The 13,490-nt window shown below is 33.1% G+C and overlaps 1 protein-coding gene across 1 annotated transcript in view; it reads right to left on the bottom strand.

The window, feature by feature from the left end:
- The window catches only part of TMEFF2 (transmembrane protein with EGF like and two follistatin like domains 2), a 277,043-nt gene that overhangs the window by 107,973 nt on the left and 155,580 nt on the right, over positions 1-13,490 (bottom strand). The window contains exon 5 of the mRNA XM_049773277.1: positions 12,376-12,472. Within this exon, the coding sequence (XP_049629234.1) occupies positions 12,376-12,472 (97 nt within the window). The remainder of the gene's footprint in view (positions 1-12,375; positions 12,473-13,490) is intronic.

Raw genomic sequence — 13,490 nt, 5'->3', positions numbered from 1 at the left:
AAGATTTGATCACTGGTAGTCCTATAAGTCATGTCAAAGTTATCCCAAGTGATTCATAAACATAGAGCCAATAATAAGCCCTGAGCACTGTTTAGTGTTCCCCCCAAAAATATCCCCAAAACTATCAAAACAAAATATGGCATAGAGTGAAAATAAATTTCTGTAGAATGGACAAATGACATATATCATATATATTAAGAAACATGAAAGGTCACAAATGATTTTTAATTAACAATTAAAAAGAATAAAATATATGTACATTTATTTTTCCAAAGAAAATGTGCAGATGACCAATAAACATAAAAAGAAATTCAGCACCACAGCAGATATGGAAAACACAAATTATAATTCTAGCCAAATTCATACTCACTAGGAGTATAATACTGAGGGACAGTAATCACAATCGTTAACAAGAATGTGGAAAATTTTGGACCCTCAAATATGACTGATTAAAATAAAAAAGTGTTGCCACTCTGTGGTATTTCACCCTTCCCTTTCTCTCAATTAAACAAAATATTAAACAAAATAATTACCCAGCAATTCTACTTCCAGGAATATACCAAAAAATATAATACACGTGTAAATATTACACGAAGAATTACAGAAAAGCACACATAAGATAATACCAACCAGCAAATATTTCTCATAGCCAAAATCTAGAAGTAACTCAAGTAATCTCATGATTAATGGATAAACAAATGTGGTATATTCATATAATCGAAGATATTTTATAGATTAAATGAATTAAATATTGATATTTTCTGCAATAAGGATGAATCTTGTAAACACTGTGTAAAAGGAAAAGAACCTTATACAAAGGAAAACATAGTGAATGATTTAATTTATTTGAAATGTCAAAATAGTAAAAAAAAAAAGTCAAAATTACCCCATTGACTAGCATTAAATGAATTAATTATTGACTAGAAATGCAGAAGGGAAATAGTAAGAAATGGGGGGAGATTGCTTATTTTGGGATTTTACTATAAAATTTATTGTTGCATGACTAAGTGAATATGATAAAACCATTAGATTTTGTACTTGAAATGGGTGAATTTTCAGTTAGTTATATTTCTAGATCTATCATATTATCCATATCATGTAATCAATTAAAGAAAAAAAAGACTATTGTGTGGTGCCTGTCTTTATTGCTGTAGTGCTCACTGGTTATTTAATTCGATATTTCTTTCTGTATTGTTGTGGTGTTTCAATTACCTTTTCACATCCTCTCTCAAACTGAGGTTGGAAGCCTCTAGAGGGACTCCGCCCATTTTCAGTGTATTTGACCTTTGACTTTTTTATTTTGTTTTTTTTTTTTCCTCTTATTTTGTACCCCAATCTATTGCTTTTCTTTCCTTCAAACAAAACCACATACCTCAATTTATCTAGCTCTGCCTCTTAAATAGAGGGGGAAACAAGGGAGGGTTCCAGGACCAAACAGATATGTGATTACTAATAGTAAGCCAGACAAAGAGGGGTCCACATACTCTAGCTAGCAGCCCGGGGGGTGATGGTGGGATATATGAATTGTAGAAAGGGAACTGGAATGGGGGGAGGACATATTTGATGATGGGTATTCCCCTGATTCAATGTTAACATGTACCTAAAATACTACTGTGAAAAATATGTAAGTCATTATGGAAAAAAAATTGTGTTTTTAATCAGAAACTTTCTTTGACTTACATGTATTATTATATCAATTATATTATATGTTATGTTACTATATTACATTATACTATATTATATTATAATATGTAAGTCATTATGGAAAAAATTTGTGTTTTTAATCAGAAACTTTCTTTGACTTACATGTATTATTATATCAATTATATTATATGTTTTATTACTATATTATATTATGTTAGTTTACCTCATTATGTTAATCAATTTTGTCTCTTGAATAAATTCTTACACTAAAAAAAAAGAAAAGAACACCAATATAAAATGATGTGATCTCTCTGCTCATGTTTCCATTGCTATATCAACTTGCTTTCCCTCTCACTCTCTCTCTTACTTTCACTTTTTCTCAAAGACTTCTTTGATAGCTAAATAGGTAATGACATACATATCTGAGTCCTTCTTGTTTAGTCCTTACTGATCATCTTCACCCCAAAGAATTCATCTATTTATCTGACTAATTTGGTTTCTTGTATTCATCAGCCTATTGAAGACAGCACTGCTTGCAGCACTGCCTCATATAGATATTAGAAATTGTACAGAGAAAGTAGTTTGACAAGCATAATATTTTTGTGTTAAAAAGTTTGCCTCTTCTTTTGGCTGCCCCTCATGCTATGCACACATTCAAAGAGAAACTCTGGGATAGGCAGCTCAAAGTGCTTTTCTTGCAGGCATGAGGTCCTATGTTGGATCCCTGGTAATGTATAACACTGAGAAGCATTTCATCAGCAGGTCTGAGCATCATGGGCCAGTTAGTAGTACATGGACATGAGCATTGATAATGGAGCCATTTTCCAAGTAAAAAAAAGAATATCGCAATCATTCATATATTAACCCTAAATAACATATGATGATTGCAGAAAGCTCATATTAAAATGATCTCACAGAACAGTATAAACTATATTTCAAAGAAATTAAAAAGACTACAATATGAAAAAAAGCTGTAATGCACAATCTTTAGAAGATAATCCATTTCAAGGATTGCTTTTGATTGCTTTTGTTTCATTCATAGCTTACTGATGAGAAGATGAATGGAACCATACCTGATTAAAATTTTTTGCATTGCAAAGACTAGAAAATTCAAATATGTTTTTTTCTTTTACTGCAATAAATATTTAGATCTACATCAGTATTGAGCTTTCAATTAATTGTTGCATATGATTTTATAATTTCTCAATCACTTCTTAGATATCACATATTCTAGAGTACAGGTGGGAGTGGGGTGGGGAGGAGGTAGATTTGGGACACTGGTGGTGGGAATGTTGCACTGGTGAAGGGGGGGTGTTCTTTACATGACTGAAACCCATCTACAATCATATTTGTAATCAAAGTATTTAAATAAAGATATTAATATAAAAAAGAAATCACATATTCTGCTTGTAGGGGAATGTGTCTAGAACAGACTGATGTGGACTGCTCAGGATGTCTTACTGATTTGTAGTTTAGATGAACCAACACATACGATATATTATTATTTGGAAGAAAATCACTGAAAACCAGCAACAGTTTCTGCTCAATTTAAAACACCTTTGGGAGGACAACTTCTCAGTAAATAACGCTTATATCTCAGCAAGCAATTTATTATGAATGCTCTGGATACAGACAATGGATATGTTTTCTGTACACATATTGCTAAGTCTCTTGAAGTTAATAAAGAAAAATGTATAACACAGATTTACAGAGGATTTTAGTTTTAGGAAAAAAAGGCAAGCCCATAAGTGTTAGAACAATATCCATAGGCCTGGTGGAAAACAAATGTCTGAGCAAAGACTTAGAATCTGGGGACATAAATTATGTTGTAATAAAATACAGTATTTGCAAACTTATTCAGAATTATTAATATTCTCCAAACTCAGTATCAAAGTTAAATAAAAACTTTAAATGAATGACTTTGATGATATATGAAATGCAATTATAGTCTCAGAGTGCAAACATACAAACACAGATTTGGGGAGAAATGTATCACCATATTTAAAGGTGGAATAAAAATTTAATTACTTAATTAATTTGTTTTCTGGGTCACATTCAGCTATGCTCAGAGGTTCTTCCTGGTTCTGCATTTAGGATTTATTTCTGGTAATGCTCAGGGGACTGACTATATGGGATTCTGGGTATCAGACTTGGGCTAGCCATTTGCAAGGTAAGCACCTACCCTTTATACTATCTATTCTACCTTTAGGATTAAATTTTAATAGGGATATTTTGCTTAAAGTTTTAATCCTCTCTGAAATAAAATTTTATTGATTTTTTATTACTTATGCTATATGACTGGCATATGTTTCATATAACTATATGTCAGGTGTGTTTGAAATGTATGTGTATATGTTGCATATAAATATACACTGTCTTGTATGTGATAATACATTACAGTGTATACTTTATGTATGCATGACTCCTATTAAATTCATATTTTTAGTTTTTTAAAAATTTCTATGGTAAGGGGCCGGGAAGGTGGCACTAGAGGTAAGGTGTCTGCCTTGCAAGCGCTAGCATAGGACAGACTGTGGTTCGATCCCCCGGCATCCCATATGGTCCCCCCAAGCCAGGGGTGATTTCTGAGCTCATAGCCAGGAGTAATCCCTGAGCGTCAAACGAGTGTGGCCCAAAAACCAAAAAAAAAAAAAAAATTTCTATGGTAAATGTGCTCAATTTTAATAATCTTAAAAATCTATTTAAAGTAATTATCAAAATAAAACTTGGATAGATAATTAAGCAACTTCATATAATATTTTTAAAATAAAATACAAAGTAGGGCATTGCCATTAAGAAGAATAAAAATTCCTTGGTATATGGGCGATGTTTATTTTGTGTTTAATTTGGTGATTCTTTACCTCCCTCTATTTCTTAGTTTTCTAGAGCAAAAAAATACACCTTTGTAATAAATACTCATTGATATATTCAATCAACTGTTTCAAAAGACACCATAAAATGAAGCTAAATTTCCTACTTACTTAGGAAATGTCTACTGAGCCTTGTCCTCCTCTTATGGCTTCCCTTTACCTTTTATGTAGTTTTTAATAAATACTGCTGCCAGTGTCACATTGGTATCAAAGAAAGTGAGGGTTGATTATAATGATTAGTCTCTAAAAGCTATTTTATGTGCCCTCTATGAATAAAGAAAATTGAAACCTAATACTGTCATATGTATAAATAAATAATATATACCCTGGCCCATAATCAGTTAGTATTGCAACTTGAAAATAAGAAAATTCAAGTAGTTCACAATCACCTAGAATGGGGTTAGAGATAGTACACTGTGTAGGACACTTGCTTTGAAAGTGGCTGACCAGTTTAAATCTGTGGTATCTCATATAGTCTCACAAATGGGCCAGAAGTGATTCCTGAGTGTAAGTGAGGAGTAATCCCTGAGCATTGTTAGGTGTGACCCCCAAAAAAGAGACTAAAAAAAAGTCACCTGATGCAGGTGAAGTTGACATTGCAAATTCCACTCGATTACCCTTTCATCTAATTGAGCATGCACATAAAAAGGCACAAGGGTATTCTCCATAGATAAAGATTTAATACCTCTACTCATAACAATGATATGAAACTACATAAAATTCAATAAAATATATAAGTTGATAACTAGTGATAAAAAACTTTAAGAACATCAGGATAATGTGGATTTTCTCATAATCACACTTGTTTTTAATTCTGTGTTAAATATTAACATAAAAAGTAAAGTTCCATATAAATACATTAGCATTATTCAATTACAACTTTACATGATATTGACTCAGCCTGAACAGGTTCAAATCCTAGCTCTTTCACTTATTGCTTGGCTTTAGAAAAGTTGGCTTAAATGTCTTTGCACCTTAGTTGCTTTATTATTTTTGCTTATGAAATGGACTTCCCAAAGATTGGCAAATAAAATGGCTTGTGAATGTAAGCAAAACTATGGAGTTGCAAATTGGATATATAGGCTTTTCAATGTCCAGTCATATTTTGATCAATTTGATGAGCTTCACACTTTAGTTAAGATTGGGTGTTCCAATTATGATGCAGAAATATGAAGTAAGAATATATACTTCCTCATCTCAGTGAAATTCAAAGACTCAGCTACTTTGAGAGAAAGATCAGAGAGTTAAATGAGTGAACACCAAAAAAAAGGTGACATCCAGTACAAGCTGTAGCCTACAACAAGCTTTTCAAAAACAAATAAAATGAGATACAAGTTCAGGTAGGTTAGTAGCAATTGTTGGCATTGTTAGTAACAATAAATCTTAGGATTTATTTTGCTTATTTTGTTTGCTGTTTTTAATATTTCATTTCTTTTTTTATAAATTAAAGGGTATGTGATTTTTGCTGAATGGGAGGGAAAAAATATTCCACTCAAAACTAGGGTTTTATTGTATAAAGCTCCAGTTCAGCAAAGAGGTCTGGCTTAAACATTGGTGCTAGTAGAGGCTACCAGTATACTCTGGCAATAGCTGCTAGTCCAGGGTAGACTCTTTTTCGAATAGCACTTAGGGCCACAAATGGTTCTAAAGATCTAACTGAAGGGTTAGAGGAGAGGAGTGAGTTGGTTCACCCAAAGTATATGTCCTTGCTCCCATTTTACTGTGATAATAGCCTTTGTCTTCATAATATAGGAAAATAGGCAATTCCAACTGTAGGCATCTTGGAATTGAAAAGTTTTACTTTTTATTGACTGATAGTTTGGGTTTTTTTTTTGGGGGGGGGCTGAGCCAGTTTTATTTTTGCCCTTTTGCTCAGGAATCACTCCTGGTGGGAACTCAGAGAACCATATGGGGTGCCTAGGATCACAATCAGGTTGGCCACGTGCAAGGTAAATACACACTTACTATTGTTACAGTTCTGACTTTTAATATATATATATATATATATATATATATATATATATATATATATATAAAATTGTACATATGTTCAAAAAAAATCCTTGTATTTGCTAGACCAGACCAATTTTCAGTCTTTTGGAGTGCATATTTTCCTTCTTTCCAGTTAAACTCAAGTTATAAGCTGATAGTAATTATGGTCACAGTTTTGAGGCAAGAGGATGAAGGGAATCAGGGAATTTGAGAACAGAAAATAAAATTTTTAGTTTACTAAGATTTGGTAACTAAGTTGCATCTTCGCTAGATAAACCATGTACAAGGTTAACTGATTGTTTTTACTCCATCAAAAACAAGTGGGAATTTTCCAACAGCTATATAATTGCTCTGTTCAATTGTCAGCCAGCAATAGTTTTAGAAGAAATCTTTTTTTATTTTTTTGCATTTTCCTCAGAGGTGTCTTAATTTTTCCTATCAAACTCAAAACACAAATGCACTAAAGTCAGCAGGACCTAATGCCTAATTTGCTTCTATGTATGGTGAAGTCTAGCGCCAAGGATCATCATGGCCATTGCCTTACTTTAAATATTCATGATTCTCTACAGTCTAAATGCATTAAAGGTGGGAAGGATGCCAGCAACTGAGTCTTCCTAGTGACAAAGAAGCTTCTCAGATCAAAGGAGCAAGTTGTTAAAGACTTCATACTGAACTGTCTTTGTAAGAGACACTCAAATGGAATGCCAAATCCCACACCCTGTTTTAGTTATGAAACATCAATGAAGTTAAAAAAAAAAAAGGATGTTCATTCACTCTCTTTTGAACTATTTTACTACAGCTATTTTGCTTCTCTTGCTCTCATCACTGCAAACAGATGTAGTCTGTGCACTCAAATGGGAAAACACTGTATTTTCAAAGACACAATGGATGTCTTCAAAAAAACTGATAGTATTAATATGTAAACCAATGAGATTTTGCTCAGGGATCTGAGTGACATGTAGAAATAATACAAAAGCCAAGTGAAAATGGGAATACAAGCTACAAAGTGTTATGTTTAAAGCAAATGGACACAATAATTTAACCTTCCATATATTTTTTGTCATCCAAAAACATCTGCTCTTAAACTCATGTCCCCTTCCTTGATGTACCCTGACATTCTGGAAATGTTAGGCATGCAGCCAATTTTACATCCAGGCATTCCTATGTTAAGAGCCAGCTATAAATTTACTTTTTTTTTATTCTGATATTAAATCAAGCATCAACCCCTGGGCTCTGATCTACTTTTGACTGACAGGAACAACAGAAAGTTCTATGCTAATTACTTCTTAGGAATAGTTCTAAGTGCGAAGAATTATCACTGACCTACTTTGGACTTGGCTGAAATAATTTATCAGGTAAGATAATTAAAGGGAATATAAAACTGTTTCTTAAACCAACCAAGTATCAGAAATATTTGTTGAAATCATAAGTTTGTATTCCCACTGCTATCAGCTGGGCTTTTTATTATTTTGCAATGAGTCAATTTTATTATGTTTGACTTATTTATAATCCAATCTTTTCATGATAAATCATATTTTTAGGATGTATTTGTGAGTCTCTTTGATATATAAATGTATTTTTTGATGTTTCTTAGTCTAGATATAAAGAAAAACAATCTTTTAAGCCCTTCTCTTCTCCTCCCTAGCCCCTTTTCCATGAGTAGGAATACAATATTTTTTGTACAGGAGTTCCAATTATCTTGAAGTTTGTTCTAAATAAATGCTTCAATAGAAGATTGCATGAATCTGTGCTGTATGCTGCTTACCTGAGGACCTTTAATTCTCTATTTTGAAAGCTTAATTCTTTCCTACACCTAGGTAAATATCAATAACTGAAGAATCTTTTGTAATAGTGGTCTTTCTTTCCTGTGAAAAAATCTATTTTCTAAAGGATGCTCTTCACAAGAAGGAAAGAAAGACAAGAGAAAAACCTTGCAATGAAAACCATAGAGCAAAAGTAGATTTATATAAATGTTTAAACTATTCAGTTTTTCAAAATAAAGATTATAATATTGTTATTAGTGTAATGATCTATCAATATCATTTATTATTTTTAATCATTTTCCTTTCCTGACCCTTTTTCTTAAGTTTTTTTCTTTTCCTAGGGACTATGTACCTTGTTTTTTAATTCAAAAATAGCTTTTTAAAAAAAATCAATTGTCAGTGCACTTAGAAAAATTCTAAAAAAGATTTGATAAAGTATCAGGAATGAATAACCAGACATCTTTGTGGTGACATGGAAAATACCAATGTTTAACGGCAGATTAAAGTAAAGTAGAATTTATTTTTTTACCTTGTTTCAATATAGAAAGTCTAACAACATTGTTTTCCAGTTGAACTTATTTACATTTTGCTATTACACAATAATTCAAACTTAAAGCCATTAAATGGCAAAAAAAGAGCAGTTTTATTGATGTCAGAAAAAAAAACCATAAAATAAAACGAAGTGGAACTCTTTGTTGCTTGCAAGAGGTCTTGACAGTGTTTTCATCTCAAATCAATAGCACATCAAAGATTCCATGATTCATTTGACTAGGACTAGAGTCTGATCACTCTGTCATTGCTTCCTATCTTACTTTTATAGCCTCTTTCATTCTATGCCTCTTTAATTTCATTTATTGCTTCAACCTGGTGTCCTTCAGCTGTTTCCAATCTGCTCTTCATGACCATAACTAACTACAGAATGTTAACAGACAAAGGTATTTATGTAAATGAAAATCAATTTGCTTATCATTTCAGCACCACTTCTTATTGCTTACAGTGGGCATTTTAAGTACATTTTATTTAAATGCTAACAACATTTCCTTCTTGCCTGGGCAGTATAATGATCTTCTTGGCACTGTGCCCTCTACATCCCTTTAATCATCACAGGGACTGCCACTTAGATCCATCTGGATGTTCAGCCTGGTTCCATATTTTGGAATTAATCTCATCTTTGAAAGAAAGGGGAGATAAAATGTCCTAGCCCAAAGTAAACTGATTCAGCATCCAGAGTATTATTGCTTCTTTTATTCTGACCTAGTAATTTATTTCTGGGATATAGTCTCCCTTGTCTCAGTCCTTTCTAAACAAGTCTTTTGAACTGTCCACCCCATTTCTGGTAAGTGGTTATCTTTCTGAGTGTCGGCCCCTAATTAATTTTCCTAATTTCTATCCAATCCCTTGATGACAAAAGTTCTGTGTTGGCCTTATTCTTTGTAGCTGAATTCATATTTCTGAATTCTAGTTATCCTGGCAGAAACCTACAGCCTATTGTTGGGTTTTTCAAATTCCACTAATCCTGTTCATGTTTCTTCTGTTGCCTGCCTTCACACCTGCCTTCCTAGACCTGAACTTTCGATGGATGGTCAGGAATGATTCTTGGACATTTTCCCACTGTTTCTTGTAGGTATCTCCCTCACCATTAGCTTCAGTCCGGCAAGTCTTAACCACTCGATCCCAATATACATGCTGTCTGCAATTTAGCCAGCTTGTTACTTCAGACATGGCAGGGAAGAAATATTACTTTTATTGTTTCTTTGATTGAACCTTTATAGTAACACTAGGGAGTAAATTGCACCTCATATCTTCATCTTGGTCCTGCCATAGAAACAGTTCAAAATGCATTTTCCTCTGTGTAAAGTGAAATGATAGTAAAATCTACCTTGAAGTTTATTTTGAAGACAGGAGAGGAATGGGTGTATACCACTGACCAAGCTTAGAGTTAACAACCAGAACTTTTCTGACTGTTTTATGCTGTTATTATCTTATATCTTTAATCCTTATTCTCATAAAGTAGAACAATCATTCATTTAAGGACAATCACTACATTTAAATAAAAAAGAAGAAATATTTATAAGAAAAAATTAGGGACCCAGTGATATTATTTAAGTAAAATTATTAACAATAAGCTAATTAACACTTATAACAATATAATTGGGCTACAGATGTAATCACCTGCAAGTACTGAAAATGATATTTAAGGTTATACTTTCTATTGGCATCTTAGTATATAATATTACACTACAGAACCCTAAACTATTGAGAGAGACTTAAGAAAACTCTTTGAGTCACTCATTAATTTTAGAGATATATTTTCTTGGTCAACTGTATAACTTATAGAAAGTAAAAATTTAAGCCCATTTCTTTAAAATTTTGTTTTATTAAATTTTGAGTGCAAGTAAAAAAATGGCGTGTTTAAGAAACTAGCATAGAAATTCTGATAATCAACCATGTTTGAAAAGTATGATTTTGTCAATCATTAAGATGCCCAAGACATTCCTGAGGAAAATTAAGGCTGATTTAAATCACAAGTAAAAAATCAGTTTTATAGACTGATTTTATACCCTGAATTAACTCTGAGCTGCTTGTTGTCTAAAATGTTTTATATCTATGAAGACTCTACTGATGCCTCCTTTTGTTAATGGGCAGTTTGTTTCAGAGCAGGTCAAGAGCTATAGCGTGTTTACAATACAGTTACTCTAAAAACTCCAGTTTTCTCATTTGAAATACTCAACTTGATTGCATTCTAAATAGTATTTAACCCTGGACCTTCCATAAAGTTACTGCCAATAAAATGACAGATAATTGCTTAACAAATTATCTTAAGTAAAAGTAGTGTCACAGTGGCCAAAATTTGCCTGTTCTATTTTTTTTTATGAGCAACACCCACTTATGAGACACCCAGGGATTGAACCACAATCAGTTCTAGATCCTAGGCTAATGCTTGCAAGGCAGATGCCTTACCTCTAGCACCACTGCTCTGGCCCCAAGTTGCCTATTCTTTAGATCAGAACTCCTCAGCCTGTGGTAAATGGTCTTCTATGGGCCACCAGAATATCCAAACAAACAAAACAAAAAAAGCCCAACAAATCCATAGGTAAAAATCATGAAAATTACATGGCAAGGTATGAAAGTAGGGTAATAACTGGAAGGACAGGGAATATAAAAATAAAACAAGATTGGAAGTGGGTTACAAGTTTAAGAAATAAGTGATAGGCTTTTCACACAAAAAAGTTAAAAGAACCTGAAAGTTAGTTAAAAGAAGGAAGAGGGGGAGAGAGAAAGAAGAAAGAAAGACAGACTCCACTATGTTGATACAAAAATAATCTTCTGGGGGCTGGAGGGATGGCACAGCAGCAGTAGGGCATTTGCCTTGCACGTGGATGATCCAGGAAGGACCCTGGTTCAATCCCCGCAGAGTCACATATGGTCCCCCAAGCCAGGAGTGATTTCTGTGTGCATAGCCAGGAGTAACCCCTGAGCGTCACTGGGTGTGGCCCAAACCAAAAAAAAAAAAAAAAAAAGGAACTTTGGGTTCTTTACTTTGCTACAAATACCATAAAACTCACTTGGATATTAATGACATGATAAGTGTTACTAATCATTTGCTGAGAATATTTTTTATAGAAATTGAATATTGATTGGGTAGAAGATGATCTGAGAGGATCAGTGTTCATTCTTTGTGCCTCTTTTCTTCACTCAAATATTCCTATATACATAATAATATGACATATTTGCACCTACCTAGATAAACCAATTTAAAAAGCAGATTCACTTAGTTAACTTTTTCTTAACCATGCCATTGGAGAAAAATATAATAAATATTCATATTTTCTCTAATTCTGTACATTGACTGTATTGAGGCTCTCAGTGATATCTGAACAGACCTCTTCAAGTGATAGGCAGTTGCCTAGCTTTTTCAGCTTTAGTTCAGCTTTAGAAATTTTGTGCTGCTATTATTACCTTTATCCACTTTCTACTACCAAAGAAGAAAGTGGAGAATCAGACATGCTAAAAATGCCACCTTTAAGAGATTGTTGATGAAACAACAATAACAAAAAATGATGACTGTAATTATTTTGCTTAAAAGAATATAAAGCTTATGGTACCAGACATCCTCAGCATCTTCATCACATTCTGCACCAAACTGGCAAATGTCACAGGTGGATGTCTCCTTTTGGCTGGTTTCTCCAGAACCTTCATGGACTGCAGTAAAGAAAGAAGAAAAGAAATTCAAGTAAATGTGTATAATTCTGTTAATGGTAACATTTTTATATTAAAACTATTAGATTTTCAATAAATTTTCTTGACATTGGAACTTCATATTCAAATCCTGAAACTTAAGGAAAACCCTAGCAATAAGAGATATTCACAGATAGTATATATAATGATTTCTTAAAAATCACTATATATACTATATATATACATATAAGTATATGTATATATAAATATATACAGTATATATAGTATTTTTAAAAGTAAAATTTAAGAATGAACAAGGTTTACTGGATTCATCCAGGTTACTTGACTAATAAATAGGCCACATGAACTAGTTATATAGTTAAAAAGGACATAGGTTATTAGTTGCCTAGAGGTAAAATCTAGTATCTACTTTTAAAAAATGTTAAATTTATCATTACTTTCTGTATTACAGATGCTTTCATAGAAAGAAGTTTTTAGTTAAAAACATTGGCTTCTTGCTTTATCACAATGATACAGTAAATTCTTTACATGTAGCAGTCCTGGTATTCACTAAAATGTCAGTGGGCAGCACTGACTTATTAGAATTATCTTCTTACTTTTCTCTTTTAAGATGTTAAGTCCTGGGGCCGGAGTAATAGCATAGTGGGTTAGGTTATTTCCCTGCATGTGGCTGACCCAGGTTTAATCCCTGGCATCCCACATGGTCCCCTAAGCCTGATAGGAATGATTTCTGAACGCAGATCCAGGAATAATCCCTGAGTGATGTCAGTTGTGCTCCCCTCCCACAAGAAAAAGATGTTAAATTATTTTGGGGGCCAGAATGATAGCCAGTGTGTAGGGCATTTGCCTTGCATGCTGTTGACCCAGGTTTGATCCTCATATGGTCCCATATGGTTCCCTGAGCACCACCAGGAATGAGCCCTCAGTACAGAGCCAGAGGGATCCCTGACCCCACCAAAAAAAAAAAAAAAACCAAAAACAAAAACATGTTAAATCTTTATAAGAAAAATATGTTGACCCT

This window comes from Suncus etruscus, chromosome 5, assembly GCF_024139225.1.
Source record: "Suncus etruscus isolate mSunEtr1 chromosome 5, mSunEtr1.pri.cur, whole genome shotgun sequence".
Lineage (NCBI taxonomy): Eukaryota > Metazoa > Chordata > Mammalia > Eulipotyphla > Soricidae > Suncus > Suncus etruscus.
Note: the sequence above shows the minus strand (reverse complement) of the source record. Positions and strands in the feature narration are given on the sequence as shown.